Here is an 18,763-nt window from a genome sequence, read left to right on the forward strand (position 1 = left end):
AAACTGGTCTTTTTGGAAGTTATCTCTCATGCTTGCTGTTTTATCTTTCAGCTTTCATTCTTTTACTTGTCTCTTTTACAGTCTTTGGACTGCAGCCATGCTGGGGCACTGTCTTGGGGGTTCAGTCAAACAAATTTGATCCCAGTATTTATTTCTAAGCTTGGTACTTTGTCTATTGTCCTCTTTTTACCAATCCACTAATTATTGCTACTTTAGGCATAGCTGTGTGGAAAGAAGCTTGCTTCCCAACCACATGGTTCCAGGTTCAGTCCCACTGCATGGTACCTTGGGCAAGTGTCTATAGACTTGGACCAACCAAAGCCTTGTAGATTTGGTAGATGGAAACCAATAAAAGCCTGTTGTGTGTGTATGTGTTTGTGCTTGTTTTAGTGTCTATTTGTCTGCCACTGTCACTTCACATCTGGTGTTGGTGTCGTTATGTCCCTGTAACTTAGTGGTTCAGCAAAACGGATCAATAAAATTGAAGGCGGTGCTCCAGCATGACCACAGTCTAATGATTGAAACAGATGAAAAATAAAAAAGATACTTGAAAGCAGTACCCCAGACTGGCCACAGTTAAATGACCAACACCAGAGAAAGAACAAGAAAATTATTTTAAAATATTGTTAGTTTATTTACAAAGATGAATGATTTTCTCAATGTCCTTTCTTTATTTTCAGGGAGTTTTTTGAGCGAATAATATTGTGCAACAGTCTTCTTTGGTCGTGTGAAATAACAGGAAAATGGGGATTAACCTACCAAGAAGCAGTGGAAACGGAAGAGCGAGCAAGAAGACACTTAGCTACATTCCCTGATTACCTTCAGCGGCCAATTCTCTATTTGGCAAACCTGACCCATCGCAGTCGGTTAGCTGGCATGAACGACGATGTGTTCGTTTTTGCAAAAGATCGTTACTTCATTGGAGAAATAGTTGATGTGGTTCACGAAGGAATACGGTAAAATAATAATTTGTTTTTTTTCTTTTCTGTTTTTAAGAATTGGAACTTCTGTTTAATGTGTGTGTATTATATTTTCTGGCGTACAAGTCAATGTCGTATAGAGTGTAAACATGGTGTGTAAAGATTCAGACATTGTCACTGTCTTTCCAAATCCTGCTGCATTTCCCTTGGAATTTTTGTTCCTCCAAAGTTGTCTTGGTGTATAAGTTGACCTTTTCTTCCTATTTTTTTCCTTTTATATGACTGTAAATTTTGGTATGAAAAACTCGACTTGTATATTGGAAAATATGCTATGCAAATGTATGTGTGCATTCATGTGTATACTTGTGTATGTGTATATGTATGGACACTTGTTTATACATACATACACACACACACACACACACATTTTTATATAATGAAATCTCAAAATGTCCTGAAGACTTGTATTTGCTGTTCATGTTCCAGTGTTAGCAAGTTCGACGTCAGCATCAGTGTTGGTGTGTCAATGAAAGTCTTCCTGGTTGAGTCAGGTCTCCAGGTTTTGACTAATACGGCTGATGACGATGATGCAAAAATTAAGTGGGAAAGTTCAAAAACCCTTTCATTAACCATATTTTGAAATATTCAATGTATTTCAATTAAACAGGAACCATTGGTCTTGCTAGTAATTTCAGCAAAGAAACTGTTTGCTGATCTGTGCTAATATTTGACAATTGATAAATCAGCATATGTATGGTGAACAGCAACATTCAAAACGATTTGCGTATTTATTCTTAATATGTCCTGGTAGATTCGTATGTGAATAAGCTTATCACTGTTGTGGCTGTCACAGGAGAACAATTTCTCTTTTTTATGCTGACAATGTGTTCATAATACACTCAAGGCATTAACCCTTTAGCATGTAAAACCAGCCATATCCAGCCAAAATATTCTACCTGTTTTATACACAAACTGTCCAGATCTGGCCTCTCACATCAACTCTGTGTGTGAGTGTATGTTTGTGTCCTTGTGTTGACATTGCATGGTTATTATAAATGAATGTCATTCATTTACAACATTCTGCAAAAACCTCTTGGAAACCAGCAAGCGTTGGTGGCAATAAAGTCCATACTCTGGCCCATGCGAGCATGAAAAGGTGGCACGTAAAAGCACCCACTACACTCTCGGAGTGGTTGGCGTTAGGAAGGGCATCCAGCTGTAGAAACTCTGCCAAATCAGATTGGAGCCTGGTGCAGCCTTCTGGCTTGTCAGTCCTCAGTCAAATCGTCCAACCCATACCAGCATGGAAAGCGGACGTTAAACGATGATGATGATGATGATGATGATATAGGTGCAGGCATGGCTGTGTGGTAAGAAGTATGCTTCCCAAGTACATGGTTCCAGGTTCAGTCCCACTATGTGGCACCTTGGGCAAGTGTCTTTTACTATAGCCTCGGGCAGACCAAAGCCATTGTGAGTGGATTTGGTAGATAGAAACTGAAAGCTCGTTTGTTTGTTTGTGTGCGTGTGTGTGTATGTGTGTCTGTCCCCCCAACCACCGCTCAACAAGTGGTTCGGCAAAAGAGATCTATAAAATAAGTACTGGTCTTACAAAGAATAAGTTGTAGGGTCGATTTCTACAAGTAAAACCCTTTTAAGGCGGTGCTCCAGCATGGCCTCTGTCAAATTACTGAAACAAGTAAAAGAATATATATACTATGTATTTTTAATTTCTCTTTTCAGCAAACCGTACAAAATAGTGTGTATCATACCACCAACAGAAGAACAAATCCAGAAACATGCCATTAATGGCGATGTAGAAGATGGAACAGAGGATGGGATAGGGTTTGTGTTCATCTCTTATACCTTTATATATGTTTGTGTGTATGTGTGTGTGTATTAGGGGTGGATCCTGGTGCTAAAGCCAGAGGATGCAATTTTAAAAATCAAAGCTGTATAATGGATGCAGAGTACTCTAATTTTATGTATGTACCCTCTTTCTAGTTGTCTTTCCAAAACGAGAAATTTGTGTGAAAATATAATTTGGTATTTGCATTTTTGCATTTTTTATATATCTTGGACATACAGTGCATGCCTTGTGTACGTACAGGATATACCATTGGAGTACGCTGCATGGTGAGCAGTTTGCATCTCAGCATCATGGTTCCTGGTTCAGTCCCACTGTATGGCAATTTGGGCAAGTGTCTTCTACTTCTACTCTAACCTCAGGTCGACCTAAGCCTTGTGAGTGGGTTTGGTAGATGGAAATTGAAAGAAGCCCATCATATCAAATGTGTGCGGCTGCATTTTTTACCTTCTTGTCTTGACATCGTGTGATAGTTGTAAATGAGTATCACTGTCATACAAGCAGTGTTATTCATTTCTAATATTCTGAGAACATTTCTGGCCATGGGGAAATATTACCTAGGTTGGAAACGGGTGAAGGTTGGCCACGGGAAGGGTATCCAGTCATAGAAAATCTACCTCTAATGAACTGTCTGACCCATTCAAGCATGGAAAAGTGAACGTTAAATGATGATAGTGTATCTATTTCTAGCATGTCAAGTCACTGTATTGAGGCTTGGACTCTTGTTGATTTTCCTTCTTTTTTAAGACAGATTGCTTTGATTTGAAAGAGGTTTGGGTGTTATTTCTAGCTTATCAAGTATCCATATAGAGGAACCCTTGTGAGCATGTGTCTTTCCTTTTCTCCCTTTAAGATTGGTATGGTGTGATATGAGTTTCATTTGGCTACTCTTTCTAAATGGCACATGTAGTGGCTGCATTGTTAGTTAATTTTCATACATGTCGTTATTGATGTACTTACGACTGAATGCTGATCTTCGTTAACAGGAACGAGAAGAGTCAGAACCAGGGACTTGATCCAACATTATACACATACGTTGTTAAAGACACGATGTCAGACGAAACACTCACTGTGAAAACTGTACAGATCAGGTAAGTTATCGAGTTTTTGTTTTGAGCATCTGGTTTGATAGGTCTGCAAAGTGTGTGAATTGTTGAGAAAGATAGAGGCGTGGGGTGGGATCCTGCCAAACACACATTTCTGTTAAGTGAGCCTTAATCGTTTAGGATTTAAGCTGGCCATATCCAGCCCAAATATTCTTATTCTATCTGTTTTGTGTTCAAACCGTGGAGGTGCAATGGCCCAGTGGTTAGGGCAGCGGACTCGCGGTCATAGGATCGCGGTTTCGATTCCCAGACCGGGCGTGGTGAGTGTTTATTGAGTGAAAACACCTAAAGCTCCATGAGGCTCCGGCAGGGGATGGTGGCGAACCCTGCTGTACTCTTTCACCACAACTTTCTCTCACTCTTACTTCCTGTTTCTGTTGTGCCTGTAATTCAAAGGGTCAGCCTTGTCACATTGTGTCACGCTGAATATCCCCGAGAACTATGTTAAGGGTACACGTGTCTGTGGAGTGCTCAGCCACTTGCATGTTAATTTCATGGGCAGGCCGTTCCATTGATCGGATCGACTGGAACCCTTGACGTCGTAAGCGACGGAGTGCCACCTGTGTTCAAACCAGCCGGATCTGGCCTCTCACACCTACCCTACAGTGTCATTCCAAAAATATACAACCACATCGTCAAAATTTTCAAAAGTATGAAATAATGTATGATTAATTTCTAAACAATATTAATAAATATTACATTTGACAGAGTAATCTAATTGCTAAAGAGTTAAAAAGCTAATCAGAATTAATTAGGTGGTGAAGAAAAGACTGTTAATGTCTGATATTAATTAATAGTAGTCTATAGATACCTTTCAGATGGTATAGATTCCAATTATATTGGAATTTGCTGCAAAAAATTCTTGATGGGCGGGAGAGGAGTTTGGGATATTTCATTTTCATGAGTTGACTTTGTTTCCTCATAACTTGCAGAGAATAGGTATTTTTTAAATGAAATTTTGTGCAAATACTTTTTAGATGTTGTAGGTGGCCTGCACACATCACACATATATATATTTGCAAAATGAAACTTGGAATTTTGAAAGAAATGCATTTCAGTCTGTGTGTGTGTGTGTGTGGACACCCATCAATTTTTAACATTAAGTTCTGATGTAATCGTAATGTAAACTCCCTCCCCATCTCTCCATCTTTAACCTCCTGCGTGCTGTTCCCTTTCCTTGACAGTTATTTTATTGTCTTTACTTGCAGTCGTAAAAAAGGACTCTATACCAGGGACAAAAGTAAATTATTCTTAAAACAGAATTGTTACGTCGTTGACGGCGTATGGACAGTAAAGGTAAGAATTTGATTTGTCTTTTACTCGCTTGACCGATTGGTCAATGGTTTTCCTTATTTGATCTCCCTACCAGGCCAGTTGGGTGTGATTTAGCCATTTAGCATTTAAACCGGCCATATCCAGCCTAAATATTCTACTTGTTTTATGTTCAAACCAGCCAGATCAGGTCTCTCCAGATCATGACCAAAGCAAATACAAGAATAATAGAATGCAATGAGCTTCTTTCAGTTTCCATTTTCAAAATCTGGAAGCTATGAGATAATGCATGATTAATTTAAAACAATGTGATTAAATGATCAATACATTTGACTGAGCAATCTGAATGCTAGAGGGTTAAAGAAGATTTTTGTTGCTATTTCTAGCAAAGCAAGTAACTGCGTTGTGGGTATAGTTATTCCGTGGTACTTTCTTTTGCCAAACTGCTAAACTACTGGGATATAATCTGTTGTCATGCAGTGGTGGTGGACAAAATGTTTAGAACATAAATCTTTATATACATACATACACATATAGGTGTAGGAGTGGCTATGTGGTAAATAGCTTGCTTACCAAGCACATGGTTCTGAGTTCAGTCCCACTGCATGGCACCTTTGGCAAGTGTTTTCTATTATAGCCATGGGCTGATCAAAGCCTTGTGAGTAGATTTGGTAAACAGAGACTGAAAGAAACCTGTCATTATGTGTTTGTCCCCCAACCGTTGCTTGACAACCGATGCTGGTGTGTTTACGTCTCCATAACTTAGCGGTTTGGCAAAAGAGACTGATAAAATAAGTACTAGGTTTACAAAAGAATAAGTCCTCGGACCGATTTGTTAGACTAAAGGCGATTTGTTAGTCAAATGACCTAAGCAAATACAAGAATAATAGGATGCAATGAGCTTCTTTCAGTTTCCATTTACCAAATCCACTCACAAGAATTTGGTTGAATTGGAGCTATAGAAGACACTTACCCATGGTGTCACACAAACCCGAGGCTGCGTGGTTAAGAATCAATCTTCTTAATCATCCAGCCATGTCTGGTATAACTCTTCAGGGAGCATACAGTCAATGAAATCAACTGTGGTACTTGACTGGTACTTTATCTTATCAACTTCAGAATAATAGACATAGTTGACCTTAGTTTGGTCTGAACTGAACTGAAAAACTAAAGGATCAGAAGTCAAATACGAGAACCAAAAGAATGCCAAAATATGTGACTGAAAAAGAACATTTAGCAGCAAAAGACATGGCAGTAGACAATATCATGAAAATGATTAGATTTAGGAATCAAATGTGGAAAGATTGTCAAATGGCCAGCAGAAAACTGCCTGGAGTATGGTCTTTCTGCTTGTGTGTGTGTGTGTGTGTGTATATATATATATAATACAAATAATATGTGAGTATATGCATATATACGTACATGTATGTACATGCCTACATCATCATCATCGTTTAACGTCCGCTTTCCATGCTAGCATGGGTTGGACGATTTGACTGAGGACTGGTGCAACCGGATGGCTACACCAGGCTCCAATCTAATTTGGCAGAGTTTCTACAGCTGGATGCCCTTCCTAATGCCAACCACTCAGAGAGTGTAGTGGGTGCTTTTACGTGCCACCCGCACAAAAACGGCCACGCTCGAAATGGTGTCTTTTATGTGCCACCCGCACAAGAGCCAGTCCAGGGGCACCGGCAACGATCGACATGTATATATAGATGCATATCTGGGTACAGGATGTCACAAGAAAGTGTGGGCAAAATGAGAAACAAAACATCATAAACAGAGCACAGAAAACACCCAGGCCACATAGAGAACATTTCCTTCATCAGCTGCCACCATTCTAAAACTAAGCGTTTCGGAGAGTTATATATATACACACACACACACACTTTGATCTTTTACTTGTTTCAGACTTGAAAAAAATATAATATTAATGTTTCTCTTTGTTTTTCATTTTTATTAATTTCAGGATAGCATAATAAAATCATTAAAGTTGACAGAGTTACGCTTTGAGAGCTTTTTTGCTGGCCCCAAACCTTTGTTTGCTGTGTCGCAAGCCAAGAGGAAGAAGAACTCCTATTTGAATCCGAATTTAAATGTCATGTCCCAGAGTCCTTCAGACAACAGTATGAACGACTACACAATGCGAGGCAACGACGCTAAGAAGAACAATAACTTAGCAGATAAAAACAAACGTAAGAATAGAATTTTTTTTCTTTCTTTCTTTCTTTCTTTCTTTTGTTGCTTTATAAATTTCAAATTAAGTCCTCATGTAGTTTGAGAGACTTGCCTGGACCAATGCAACTTTTCCATGCTAGAAGTCCCGACCAAGTGATGTAGCATGGATGCCTGGCTTGGGTAGTTTAGTCACACTGGTCCTTCACTTGCTGAAATATCGCACCTGTGACTGGCCTTCGTGCTGGTGGCACGTAAAAGCACCTACTACACTCTTGGAGTGGTTGGCGTTAGGAAGGGCAACCAGCTGTAGAAACTTTGCCAAATCAGATTGGAGCCTGGTGTAGCCATCTGGTTCACCAGTCCTCAGTCAAATCGTCCAACCCATGCTAGCATGGAAAGCGGACGTTAAACGATGAACGATGATATATAAATATATATATATATATATATATACACACACACACATGATGGGCTTCTTTCAGTTTCCGCCTACTGAATCCACTCACAGGGCTTTGGTTGGCCTGAGGCTTACAGTAGAAGACACTTGCCCAAGGTGCCACGCAGTGGGACTGAACCCAGAACCATGTGGTGGGTAAGCAAGCTACTTACCGCACAGCCACTCCAGCACCTATAGCCGCTGTCCAATAGCTGAAACCAGTGTGTAAGGCAATGGTGTTTATTTACATTTTGCAGAATTGAAGGCGATTGAAGATGAAAAGATGGCATTCATGCGCATGAGTCCTGAGGAACGTGAAGCTTTTAAGGAGAGAGTGAAACAGGAAAAGATTGCTGAACGTAACGCACGTAGGGAGGAGATAAAGAGACGACTTGATGAGGAGAAAGAGAAGAGAAGATTAGAGAGAGAAAGGGTAAGGTCTTCTTTATGATTTTGTGTTTTTTTTTTACCCATTCAGATGGACTGCTTTTGTTAGTGTTGTATTTGGTGTTTATAGATGTGGTTGTGTTATGTTTGGTGTGTGTGTGTGTGTGTGTGTGTATATACACACAGTTCAGGTAATGTGTGTGTGTAAATATATATGTTTGTTTATTTTAAATCAAGACAGTGCAAGTTATAAGAAATAATGCAAGCCGATGGTTTGTATTTTTACCTTGTATTTCAATATTTGGGGCTTAAGGCACCTTCTTCAACACCGTTTTATTGAAGATTTCCTGAAGAAGGGGTAATAAACATGAAACCCGGAATACTGAAATACAAGATAAAAGTACAAGCCCAATTTATTACTTCGCAGAATTGTTAGCACACCGGACAAAATGCTTAGTGACATTTTGTCTTTTGTTATGTTCTGAGCTCAAATTCCGCCGAGGTTGACTTTATCTTTTATGCTTTCAGGGTTAATAAAATAAGTACCAGTTGTACACTTGGGTTGCTATAATTGACTAACCCCTCCCCCAAAGGTTCAAGCTTTGTGCCTTTAGTAGAAAGGGTTATTTCTCATAACTTGCTTTGTTTTGGTTTAGAAAAAAAAAAAAAATTTTTTTTCTATATCAGACAGTGCTTCCTGCAAACTATACTACTTTAATGTATGTATGTATTTGTATCTGCTTGGTTTGACATCTGATGATAGTTGTAAATATGTGTCACTGTCATGTCGTGTGGTATCTGTAGTTTCTGATCTTCTATGAAAACATGACCGGGCATGTTTTCATGGAAGATTGGCAACATGTGAGTGTCGGTGGCAGCAAGGGTGTCTGACTATAGAAAAATCTATCTCAACAAATTCTGTCTGACCCATGCAAGCATGGAAGAGCAGATGTTAAAAAAAAACAACATCAAACGAACTAAGTTTATCATAAAGACTTAATGTAACAACATCAAGTGTATTTGGTGTTGTGTTAGTAAGCATCTGCGTTTGAGATTCTGTGTTGGTCTCTTGTTTTAACAAATCCCTTTTGTCTTGTGGCAGGAAAGGGATAAGAAAAGAGAAGAGAAACGTATCCAGGCTGAATATTTAAAAGAATGGAGCCGACCTCGTGACGATTTGGAATGTGAAGATCTCAAGGTTTGTGTAACTAAATTATTAATATCATCATCATCATCATCATCATCATCGTTTAACGTCCGCTTTCCATGCTAGCATGGGTTGGACGATTTGACTGAGGACTGGTGAAACCGGATGGCAACACCAGGCTCCAGTCTAATTTGGCAGAGTTTCTACAGCTGGATGCCCTTCCTAACGCCAACCACTCAGAGAGTGTAGTGGGTGCTTTTATGTGCCACCCGCACAAGCCAGTCCAGGGGCACTGGCAACGATCTCGCTCGAAAATCCTACGGGAGCCAGTCAGGCGGTACTGGCAACGGCCACGCTCAAAATGGTGCATCTCATGTGCCACCCGCACAAGAACCAGTCCAGGGGCACTGGCAACGATCTTACTTGGCTTGCCGGGTCTTCTCACGCACAGCACATTTCCAAAGGTCTCGGTCAGTAGTCATCGCCTCGGTGAGGCCCAATGTACGAAGGTCTTGCCTCACCACCTCAGCCCAGGTCTTCCTGGGCCTACCTCTTCCACGGGTTCCCTCAACTGTTAGGGTGTGGCACTTTTTCACGCAGCTATCCTCATCCATTCTCACCACATGTCCATATTATTAATAAATGTCAGTCCTATATGTTATAGGGTGTGTATAATTATATACTCTCCAGTTATAACTGGCACTTGGTTACGACGATGAGTGTTCTAGTTGATCCATTGTGAAATTAATGTGCAAGTGGCTGAGCACTCCACAGACACGTGTACCCTTAAGGTAGTTGGTTTTCAGTGAGATTCAGCGTGACACAGAATGTGACAAGCTTGGCCCTTTGAAATACAGGTACTACTCATTTTTGCCAGCTGAGTGAACTCCAGTTATTTCTGAATTATTGATGTTTTATAATTAAATTATAAGTTTATAAAATTCTATATATATGAGCACCAGACTCATGACGAATGAAGAAGTGCAACGGTCATCATATTGTTGAGACAGAAACTTAAAGTCTTGTATGTGAGTCTCTATAATCTGTATCATTCAATAAATATAATCTTCTTCTTGACAATATTGATGTCTATCTCTTTTGATACCACATGTGATTCGTCAGGATAAATGTAGCATCCGTGTCCACTGATGGCTGTTGTGCTGCATTCAGTTGCATAATAATTATAAAGAATGTTCTTCCATAATGGTCTTTGAATATAAACTCAGCAACTTAAAGCTGGTGTGCAGTGCAGAGACAAATTCTGTGATCTACTATTGGAACCTGCTAGCCCCCATTCTCGAGTTAAATATCCCCCCCCCCTCCTCCCCGCTATTGTATAATATATAATATAGTTAGCATTTATTATACTGCAAGGTATATGATGTATTATATGTGTCTGTAGGAGGCGCAATGGCCTAGTGGTTAGGGCAGTGGAATCGCAGTCATAGGATCACGGTTTCGATTCCCAGACCGGGCGTTGTGAGTGTTTATTGAGCGAAAACACCTAAAAGCTCCACGAGGCTCCGGCAGGGGATAGCGGCGAACCCTGCTGTACTCTTTCACCACAACTTTCTCTCACTCTTACTTCCTGTTTCTGTTGTGCCTGTAATTCAAAGGGTCAGCCTTGTCACACTCTGTGTCACGCTGAATCTCCCCGAGAACTACGTTAAGGGTACACGTGTCTGTGGAGTGCTCAGCCACTTGCACTTTAATTTCACGAGCAGGCTGTTCCGTTGATCAGATCAACTGGAACCCTCGATGTCGTAAGCGACGGAGTGCCAACAACAACAACAACATATGTGTCTGTATAATTGAAAAAAGAAAAAAAAAAATCATGATGGTCCTTGGGCCAATAATCTTCTGATCACATGTTTGGTGGATTAAATTTGACCACCTGGACCCAAACATCAACAAAAGGACAATAGTTAGCAAGTTCCCTGGCTTTAATTGTACTACCTGACTCTGTTTTTCTTTGCTTTCATTGAATCTGATCAATTATTACCTTTTTTTTTTTTAGTCGTTACCAGAGCTCTTACCTGTACAAACAAGACTACCACAAGAACTGTTTGGTGATGCATTGATGGTGCTAGAATTTATCCATACATTCCAAAGTTTGTTTGATTTAAATGAATATTTCCCTTCCGGAATGACCTTAGGTAAGTCACACAATCATTAAAATCTTGTTTTCCCTACCTACTCACCTGCTTGCATTCCGTCTTCGGTTTTTGGTAAAGATATTTGCCTAAGTGAAATTACCATCATTTTATGTTTGCTCTCCCACGTTTGCACGGGTGGGTGTCAGGAACAAGTTTAACTATGAAGACCCCCCCACCTCCAATTCACTGTTCACATAAACCAATATGTTTATGTGAACATAAACATATTGGTGTTTATGTTCACCAATAAACACCTGGTGAACTCACTGTTCACCAGGTGTTTATTCAGTCCTTTCCCCCAAGTTCCTGTAGTATTAAGCATGCAAGAGGAAAATTCCTTTTAGGGGCAAGAACCTGGTCTATAACAGGTATCACATTGGCCAGAATCCCTGGTCATAAACCTGATATTAAACGTCTGCTGAGACAGTGGAGTATAGTGTTGTGTCCAGAAACACATTCTATTGCTTTTATACATCTAAGTGCAGGCATAGATGTATGGTAAGAAGTTTGCTTCCCAACCGCAAGGTTCTGGGTTTAGTCTCACCTTGGGCAAGTGTCTTCTACTCTAGCCCCGGGCTTCTATTTCTATTGCCAACGGGTAAAGCATTGGCTCATCTGAATATAAAAAACTTGACATGTGAGGGGCATGTGTGTCGGTGATGCATGAAAAGCGACTGGTGCCAGTGGTGCGTGAAAGACAATTGGTACTGGTGATGCGTGAAAGGTGACTGGTGCCAGTGATGTGTGAAAGGCCACCCGCACAGGTGACACATGAAAGATCACCTGCGTCAGTGATGCATGAGAGGCACCTGCGTCAGTGATGCATGAAAGGCACCTGCGTCAGTGATGCATGAAAAGCCACTTGCACCTGTGATGCATGAAAGGCCACCTGTGCTGGTGACGCATGAAAGGCCACCCGTGCTGGTGACGCATGAAAGGTCACCCGTGACGGTGACACATAGAAGGTATTTGTACTGGTGATTTTTAAAGAGACCCAGTATATTCTATGGAATGATGGACATTAGGAAGGGCATCTAGCTGTAGAAACCAAGCCAAAACAGTCTGGGAGCCTGGTGCAGCTCTCTGGTTTACCAGTCCCACTGAAACCATCTTACCCATGCTAGCATGGAAAATGGATGCTAAATAATGATGATGAATTTATTACCCTTCCCCCCATGCTGAGTTTTTTGATTATTTTGGAAATTACCTGAAACCCAAAGTGTATTCTTATTTTAGGAATTGGTACTAGGGTCACAAAAGGGTTCAGTTTATGTCCCTGTTTTATTCTATTGATTCATTTTTTATTTTTTGTTTTCGTGTGAATTTTTCAGAGGTTTTGGAGGAAGCTTTACTGGATAATGATGTGAATGGGCCACTCACCGATCTCCTACTTATGTTGCTGGTTGCCATTTTTTATCTGCAAGAGTCTGAGGAAGAGGAAGAAGACCCTGATTTAAGTAAAGGAAAGACTAACATACCTGGTAAGTAGTGTGGAATGCTTAGTTACCTACACATCTGACATTGCTGTAAATCCCCTATCCCCATAATATAGGGGAGTGTCAGGTTTATTCTGTTATTAATACAGAGGGAGTGTCAGGTGATTCTATTACTAATATGGGGGGGAGTGTCGGGTTATTCTATTACTGTCTAATTGGGGATGTATCATGCCTTGATGCAATGCTGTGACAAGAATTAACCCTGAAAATATGAATAAATTATAAATTAACAGCTAAAATTTCAATAGAATGGTACAAGACATAAGCATCAAAGTTTGGGGAAGAACTCCAGAACCATTAACTATAAAAGAGCCGTTATTCAGAGCTGTTACCATTCCTTTGTTAGGGTAGAATTTGGTCCTTAACTCTTTAGCTTTCACATTACTCTCTCAAATGCGATGTTTGTTTATTCTCATTGTATTGAATTAATCGTGTATTATCTCATTTATTTTTAGAAGGACATTGTAGGGTAGGTGTGAGAGAACAGATCTGACCTCTCACACCTACCCTACAATGAACATAAAATGGGTAGAATATTTGGACTAGGCTACACCAGGCTCCACTCTGCCAAATCAGATTGGAGCCTGGTGTAGCCATCTGGTTCACCAGTCCTCAGTCAAATCGTCCAACCCATGCTAGCATGGAAAGCGGACGTTAAACGATGAACGATGATGATGATGACAGATATGGGGTGTTAAACCCTTTAGCATTCAGATTACCCTTTCAAATGTAATATTTATTCCAATTATTTTCAATTAATCCTGCATTATCTTGTAGTTTTAAGACCTTGATGATGTGGTTGTTTATTTTTAGTATGATCTTGTAGGGCCAGTTTGTACATAAAACCCCTTAAAATAATTTGTTTTCTTTTGTAGATTTCAGTGAAGAAATGTGTTATTCAGATCGTTCAACAATGGCTAATTTATTAAAGAATTCTGCAATTATGGCACAGTACCCTATGTTAACCCATGGTAGGCATTTTATTAACATTTATTTCATCCTGATGCTTTTTTTCTTTTTTCTTTCTTTTTTTTTTTATCTTTGACTCTACTGGAACCATCTTGTCTTCGGTTGTCTTTGTAGAAATCTTTATTGATTTCACATTTCACACATTACCATCATTGATCAAAGGGCCAGTCACTAGTTCACAATATTTTCAGTGGTGAGATTGAAAAGGGAGTAACTCTTCAACCTGGGCAGAACAAATATCACAAAGTGTTTTGAACATAGTGGTTTATTAGGCTTCTTGCACATGTTGACACAACCCTATGCAACAGGAAGGGCATCCAGTCAGAGAATCTTATCTTTTATCTTTTACTTGCTTCAGTCTTTGGACTGTGGCCATGCTGTGACACTGCCTTGAAGGGTTAAGTTAAACAAATCAACCATAGTGCTTATTTTCAAGCCTTGAACTTATTCTTTCAATTTCCGTTTGCCCAACTGCTAAGTTATGGGGATGTAAACAAACCAACACTGGTTAAGTGGTGGTGGGACACTCTCTCTCACACACACACATGACTGACTTCTTTCAGTTTCTGTCAAAATCCATCTGCAAGGCTTTGGTTGGCTCTGGGCTATGGTGGAAGAAACTGGCCCAAAGTGCAGTGCAGTGGAACGGAACCCAAAGCCATGTGCTTTGGAAGCAAGCTTATCTCACAGCCACGTCTGCATCTTCACAGCCATTGCTGTACCAAAATTTGAATGTATGACCTGTGTACTTATTCCCTCTTTGCCCAACTACTAAGGTATGAAGATGTAAACAAACCAACACTCAGTGGTAGTGGGGGACACACACACACATACATACATATATATATGACTGGCTTCTTTCAGTTTCTGTCTACCAAATCTACTGACAAGGTTTTGGTTGGCCCTGGGATACAGTGGAAGATGGTGGTGGAAGGTGCCACACAGTGGAACAAGACTCAGACATGGTTGTGAAGCAAGCTTCTTGTCTTACAGCCATTCTTGACCAAAATTTATTATTATTATTAGTAATCTAATGCAAATGTTTTGTTGGTTTTTTTTTCCTTCTAGGAACCCCTTTGAGGAACTTGCAGTTGGACAGTTTTACTTTGACTGAGATTTTGCGCTTACATTTAATATCGTCAGCTGCCAAAGCGAATGCAAACAATGTCAAATTCCGGTACCAACAAAGAGGTGGTTACACAGCAATGGATGATGCTGGTATTCACCTTTGCAAAGAACTTCCTGAACTTATGAAAAGTCTCAGCGAAGACAACATATTTGATATGCCACCAGGTAAGCTCATATCGGTCAGCCCCTTTCTTTCGGCCTACCTGCATGGTCCCTTTCTCTTGGCCCATGTAGTCCTTTTCTCTCAGCCTATATAGCCTTTTTCTCTCAGCTGACATTAGCACCTTCTTCTTGGTCTACAAAACCCTTTCCTCTTGGCCTACATAGTCCCTTTTTCTCAGCCTGCATAACCCCTTCAACTTGGCCTGCAGAATCCCTTTTCTTTAGACCTACATAGCCTTTGGTTTAGCAGAATCTGTACTTTGCTGGACAAATACCTTATATATCAAGCCCTTTTATGCAATCTTGGTTAAAATTTGCCTCTCATACTTCTAGCTTCAGTTAAATAAAATGGCCATCAATTACTGGAGTTAATTTGAGTGTCACTTTCATCTTTGGCCCTTACAAATTGTGACCCTGTGCCTAAATTCCACTCAAGTACTTTGCGGCAAGGGATGGAGGTTCACATAACCCTTTCCCTAAAATCTGTGACCTCTCTATAAGTTATAGAATTCAATTCTTACTATTATCTCCTCTTGTCCCCTGTCCCTAACATAGTTTATAACAATTTGCTGTTAAATCTAGGATCTGGCCATGACCACTCCATATTTCATTATAAGGCAACTCTGTGTCTGATTTTCAGAGTTATTTCATTGGTTTATGGCCATGTTGGGGCACCACCATTATCAAGGGATATAGTTAACCATAGTTTGCTACTCATCAACCTTTATCAGATAACGAAACTATTTTTCGTTATTTATAACTTATGACCCTTTAAGCGTTCAGGTAACTCTGTCAAATGCAATGCTTATTTATTCACATTGTTTTGAATTAACCCTGCATTATCTCATAGCTTTGGAGTATCAATAATGTGGTTGTTTATTTTTAGAATGACATTGTAGCGTAGGTGTGACAAACTGGAACTGGTCAGTTTGAACACAAAACAGGCAGAGTATTTGAGTGTGATGTGACCAGCTTGAATGCTAAAGTGCTAAGGTATTCACACACACACACACACTATTTGAGATTTCTCTATTTGTGGCTGCATTCAGTTTCATGTAATTCTTCTATGGCCGCACTCTATAGTCATTCAGGCCACCTGTTTTACATATCCTTCCCTTGCTGTGTGAGAAGCTGGAAGTTATTTAAAAAGGGTTTTGCCCATCATGCAACCATAGCTCCATGAAATACACTGGCCATGAGATCTTAAACCTTTTAGCATTCAGATTACTCTGTCAAATGTAATGCTTATTAATCCTGCATTATCTCATGGCTTTGAGATTTATTTGTAGAATGATATTGTAGCATAGGTATCGGAGGCTGGGTCTGGCGTGTAAAACTCAAAATATTAGGGCCTGATGTGGCCAGTCTAATTACCGACTGTATTGAGTGTGATTGTCTTATTTATATTAAACTAATTTCTATTGTATAGGGGTTTAGGGAGTTTACTTCACAACCATGTGTGACCGTGTTGGTGTGTGTTCATGTTTATCCAGTGTAAGAACCATTGTTGTCGCGAATGAACCTGATATAGCTATTTGATAGAACATCAACCCCTATATGTAGTGATATCTGTAGTGGGAGTTGATATTCCTGCCTAAGGGCTGTGTTCTTTCGGGGCTGCCTTATAAGGACTACCGAGCAAAATATTGATTTCAAATTTTCGACACAAGGCCAGTTATTTTTGGGGATTGGTGGGGGTGGGCAAACCAATTGCATTGACCCCAGAGTTTAGTTTGTACTTATTTTGTCGGCCCCAAAAGGACGAAATGCAAAGTCGGCCTCGGTGGAATTTGAACTTGGAACGTAACGTCGGATGAAATGCAGCTAAGCATCTTGCCAGGTGTGCTGATGATTCTACCAATGTTCCACCTTACTAACGAGTAAAATATTGGGATTTTACTTTTATTCTTTTACTTGTTTCAGTCATTTGACTGCGGCCATGCTGGTGCACCACCACCTTTAGTCGAACAAATCGACCCAAGGACTTATTCTTTGTAAGCCTAGTACTTATTCTATCGGTCTCATTCTATCGGTCTCTTTTGCTGAACCATTAAGTTACAGGGACATAAACTCACCAACATTGGTATCAAGTGATGGTGGTGGGGCAAACAGGCACACAAATACACACATACACACATAACGGGCTTCTTTCAGTTTCTGTCTACCTAATCCACTTACAAGACTTTGGTTGGCTCTGGGCTATAATAGAAGACACTTGCTCAAGGTGCCATGCAGTGGGACTGAACCTGGAGCCATGTGGTTGGGAAGCAAGCTTCTTACCACACGGACACTCCTGCACAACTTTGTTGACGTTGCATTTGAAAAAAAAATGTCTATTTATATTCATCAGAGAGCAAGTTGAAGACTTTGTCGACGCTTGTGCACCAGTTTCTCACCTATGCAGCTTCCCGGGATTTGGTTGAGGACAACTTTGAGAGATTACGACAGTTGAAGATGGATTTAAAACAGTTACAGTGGTCAGAGTTGAGGAGAGAACGAGAAGAAGCTACTGCAAGGTAAGCGGTCACCACCAGTATAACCACATATTACTCTGTCTTTTTTAAGCTAACCCTTCAGCACACAGATTACTCTATTAAATGTGATGCTTATTTATTCAAATTGTTTTGAAATTTCAATTGTATGAGTGTATATTTTTGGGATAGGTGTGAGAGACAGGATCTGGCTAGTTTGAACAGGAAACAAGTAGAATATTTGGACCAGATATGACCAGTTTATGACCAGTTTAGCAGTCTTCAGTGATGTAGATGCTCGTTATACATTTTATGTTATTTAACCCTTCATTATCCAGATTACTCTGTCAAATGTAAGGCTCGTTTATTCACATTGTTTTGAATTAATCATGCATTATCTCGTAGCTTTGAGATTTCAATGTGCTTGTTTACTTTTAGAACAACATTGTAAGGTAAGTGCAAGGAGCGAGATCTGGTCAGTTTAAACATAAAACAGGTAGAAAATTTGGGCCAGACATGGTTAGATTAACTTTAGATTACCCTATCAAATGTAATGCTTATTTATTCACATTGTTTTGAATTAATTGTGTGTTATCTCATAGCTTTGAGATTTCAATGATGTGATTGGTTATTTTCAGAATGACATTGTAGGGTACGTGTGAGAGGCAGGATCTAGCTATATTGAATATAGAACAGGTAAACTAGGCAGGTTTAAGTGCTAAGGGGTTAATATAATTTCATACAGTGGAGGTGCATGGCCTAGTGGTTGGGGTGATGCACACCAGATTACAAGATTGTGGTTCTGATTCCCAGACCAGGAAGTGTGTTGTATTCTTGAGCAGAGCACTTCCATTTCATGTTTTTTTTTTTTCCATTACACTCAGCTGTAAATGAGTAACCTTGTGACGGACTGGCTTCCCGTTCAAGGGAAATGTCGTGGTCTCAGTCACTTGTACGTGAGCGTGGCCGTTGCCAGTACTGTGCGACTGGCCCTTGTGCCGGTGGCACGTAAAAGCACCCACTACACTCTCGGAGTGGTTGGCGTTAGGAAGGGCATCCAACTGT

At 40.1% G+C, this 18,763-nt stretch overlaps 1 protein-coding gene across 1 annotated transcript in view; it reads left to right on the forward strand.

Annotated features, from left to right (window-relative positions):
• The window catches only part of LOC106878888 (bromodomain adjacent to zinc finger domain protein 1A), a 59,994-nt gene that overhangs the window by 23,136 nt on the left and 18,095 nt on the right, over positions 1-18,763 (forward strand). Inside the window, exons 2-13 of the mRNA XM_014928233.3 lie at positions 681-956; positions 2,664-2,765; positions 3,774-3,878; positions 5,102-5,189; positions 7,138-7,363; positions 8,040-8,215; positions 9,272-9,367; positions 11,334-11,472; positions 12,804-12,953; positions 13,844-13,939; positions 15,006-15,230; positions 17,578-17,743. Of these exons, the coding sequence (XP_014783719.1) occupies positions 681-956; positions 2,664-2,765; positions 3,774-3,878; positions 5,102-5,189; positions 7,138-7,363; positions 8,040-8,215; positions 9,272-9,367; positions 11,334-11,472; positions 12,804-12,953; positions 13,844-13,939; positions 15,006-15,230; positions 17,578-17,743 (1,845 nt within the window). The remainder of the gene's footprint in view (positions 1-680; positions 957-2,663; positions 2,766-3,773; positions 3,879-5,101; positions 5,190-7,137; positions 7,364-8,039; positions 8,216-9,271; positions 9,368-11,333; positions 11,473-12,803; positions 12,954-13,843; positions 13,940-15,005; positions 15,231-17,577; positions 17,744-18,763) is intronic.

The sequence above is a fragment of the Octopus bimaculoides genome, chromosome 24 (genome assembly GCF_046866305.1).
Source record: "Octopus bimaculoides isolate indiv1 chromosome 24, ASM4686630v1, whole genome shotgun sequence".
In the NCBI taxonomy this organism is placed as follows: Eukaryota; Metazoa; Mollusca; class Cephalopoda; order Octopoda; family Octopodidae; genus Octopus; species Octopus bimaculoides.